Source organism: Vicugna pacos, unplaced genomic scaffold (assembly GCF_048564905.1).
Source record: "Vicugna pacos unplaced genomic scaffold, VicPac4 scaffold_18, whole genome shotgun sequence".
Lineage (NCBI taxonomy): Eukaryota > Metazoa > Chordata > Mammalia > Artiodactyla > Camelidae > Vicugna > Vicugna pacos.
Genome location: NW_027328739.1, coordinates 1374391 through 1377483, shown reverse-complemented (window position 1 = coordinate 1377483; position 3093 = coordinate 1374391). Strand labels below are relative to the sequence as shown.

The 3093-nt window shown below is 31.8% G+C and overlaps 1 protein-coding gene across 2 annotated transcripts; it reads right to left on the bottom strand.

The window, feature by feature from the left end:
- Nucleotides 1-205: 205 nt before the first annotated feature.
- Nucleotides 206-2048, bottom strand: LOC140692828 (heat shock transcription factor, Y-linked-like). 2 transcript variants are annotated; one of them, XM_072957089.1, is made up of 2 exons: nucleotides 1443-2048; nucleotides 206-614 (listed from the first exon to the last, which is right to left on the bottom strand). In XM_072957089.1, exons 1-2 carry the CDS (start codon nucleotides 1965-1967, stop codon nucleotides 288-290), a joined length of 852 nt encoding a protein of 283 aa, XP_072813190.1. In that variant the 5' UTR covers nucleotides 1968-2048; the 3' UTR covers nucleotides 206-287. The 2 variants fall into 2 exon arrangements, 1 of the variants encoding a protein (XP_072813190.1); XR_012068431.1 differs by having other exon boundaries at nucleotides 261-497; nucleotides 1443-1688.
- Nucleotides 2049-3093: the final 1045 nt, after the last annotated feature.

Below are 3093 nucleotides of genomic sequence, written 5' to 3'. Positions count from 1 at the left end.
TCTTTTCCCAAATTCTTCCATTTTTCTCTTCTTCCGTACAAGAAATTATTTAAATTTACTCCCATATTCTTCCATCAAATGATCATATCAATCAAATATCTCTTTTTTCTTTAAATGGTAACTTAATCTCCCATTTAACACTTAAGTCTACTTAAAAAATAAAAGGAAAATACAGGTGCACATCTATGTTTATTGTTCAAATAAGAATATTGCAGATATTTGTCGACATTTAACAACATCAATTTTAATCTTTGTTATCCTGCATAATCTGGTAGTCCTCTGGTAGATCAGTTGTAATTAGGATGACGTTCATAAGCTGAAGATGGCTGATGATTTGGCCTTGAAAGAGAAGTAGCTGATGTATTGGCTAGCTCTGGCACTGGAATCCGTGGGTTTCTAACTGGTTGAAGTTTAGAAAAACGACCTTCACTGGCAGATATTTTGTGATATCCATTTGGAAAAGTAGGAGGTTCCTCCATCAGTCCAAAATAATTGCACTGTATGGGAGATAAGATGCTGTACTGAGAAGTAGAAGTTTTAGTTGTAATGAAGTTCACAACACGGCCATTTGCTTCATTGTAGCTGCTTTGAGAGTGCCCGTGGATAATGGTCAACTGATTTAAAATAGCACGTTGATCCATTACAATTTGTTCTGGATGTCTAAATGACATTGATCATAGAGGAGAAAAATCACCTCTGATCAGGGTATTCGTATCACCATTTATGTGGCTAGTAGAGGGCTTTCTTATTAGAAGCATGTTTAAATTTGCAGAAGGTAAAAATGCACTTTATCCTCTATTGTCAGCCACAAAATCTGAACTATGAGTGTCCCCATGCTTTAAGTGCTTCTTTTTGAAATCTTCAGCCAATGAAGCCACCAGAGAGGCATTTTTAATCCCAACTATTCCTTTTATTCTCACTGAAATCAGGGGACAGCCTAGTTTAAAATTTGGATTATGATAGAACTGCTGCTACAACCAAAGGAGAAAGATTTTAGTAATATTTTAAACCGAAATACAAGGCTACAATAAGCCTAACCTATAAAACCTCAGAATTCACGTTTACTATGCAAAGATATTATCATCAAAATATGAACATTGCTGACAATATTTTGAAGTTTCTTATTTGGAAAATACCATTTAAATAGTATAGTCATCAAATTTATGAAGTTAGCATTTGCAGTAACGGTGAATGCCATTTTTTAAAAGCAGTTTTATTAACTTTATTTAAATTTGTGGTAAGATTCATAGTTGTAAGCAAATTTCCCATAATCTTGACTACATAAGACACTGTCCTCATTTTTTTGAAAAATAAAGTATTTTAGTTTTAATAGTTTTGTACAGTCTTCAAAATCTAGTTTTACATATATATTACCATAGATTGATGTACAAAATAAAATTTTATATATAAGCTACTAAGTGGTAACTAAAATTTCTTAATACCTTGCTTAAAACAGAGACTTCTTTTTCTTCTGCCTGAAAGTCAGCTAGAGAAACAGATCTTCGAAAATTCTGCTGCACTTTACTAAATCCATAAAGGTTTAGCTGTCTAACTAAACTTTTCATACTTCCAGGTTCAAATATTCTGAAAGGAGACTTTCTTTCCAAATTTTCCTTCATAAAGACATCTTCATCCATCACTATGGAAGTTCCATTATCATCCCAACAGATGGATTTAAATTGGTCATTTCCAACCATTTTCCAGAGTTTTCCTGGATATGTCAGAGAACGAAAATCATTATCTTCATCTGGTTCAGAGACACAATGTTTGTAACATGGCCTTTTTATCAGGGATTCTTCAGACAAAGCCTTAAAAACATTTTCCTCAATCATAGACCTCAAGTCCAAGTCCCCAGAGAATGTTTGATCACACAATAGAGATCTACTGTACATTCCTGAAGAAGTTGGTCCATATTTAGGAGACACAACTTGAATTTCTGTAGAAACATGTGCCATCTCAAATAACATTTTCTACAACTACATTTCTAATCTGCATAATTTTGTGCACTGCAGCTTCAAATGCTGTTTTGGCGGGCCAGCACAGATAAACTGTGAGGCCATCACAATGGTACTCAATTTGAGAAGCTGTGACATCACATTCGACTGGTCTCCTAGCAACTCAAGTGTAAGATTCAGCCAGTGTTTACTTCTCATTCATCCAGTTAAAATGAAGCATATATGATGCTTAATTTTATACGGTGATCTGCAAATATTATCCCCACAAAATCTATTTAAATAATTTAATTTTGGTGTCTAAGAAATAAAACCAATCTCCATCCTTTTGTACACAAATTTATACCAGATATGTGAACAGAGAATAAATAATCACAAAATATATAAAATAATTTTAAAGTCTTGGATTTTAAAGTGAAATTTGTGTAAAACATTTATGAAAATTTATAACTATTTCATTATCATTTGTAATTAAAGTGAAACATAATTTGATTTGGAAGTGGAAGTATTTTTTTATCTGTGTACTTTAAAATAAGTAGCTCTATATTCAACACATGAACAGAATAAATATTAGTTTATTTGTTATGTTTATATATGAATGGTAAATATTTATGAAATAAAATTAAATAAAAATATTCAATCAAATTTAAGAAATTCTAAAGGGGAGAATTTTTGTTTTAACTTGTAATTCAGTGCTATAAGTAAAATAAATGTAGTTTTATATACTACTTTAAATTTACACAAGAGAAAATCTTACAGTATTCTTACAAATGTTTATTTTTGCCATTCTTTCACTCAGAGGTTTTCAGTCCCTAGAAGGAATAAATTTTCTTGTCATCTTTATAATACATACTCTTGTGGCTTCTGTTAAGTGTTCTAAAATGATGTTGATAAATACACTTAGGCACAAGATCCTGGGTTCAATAAGCATTACCTCCATTTAGGGGCAAACAAACAATCAAAATACAAAGAAATTAGAGAATACGTGGGTTGGGGTGGAAAAGACCAGGCAATGCATTTTAGGAAGCAATATGTTTCTCAGTCCTAAAACAGTTGTCATTGTTAGTAAAATACGGCACTTTAAGGCAAGTGTTTTGTTCACTAATTGTAAATAATAGCTATGTTCTTTATCAGTAAACTG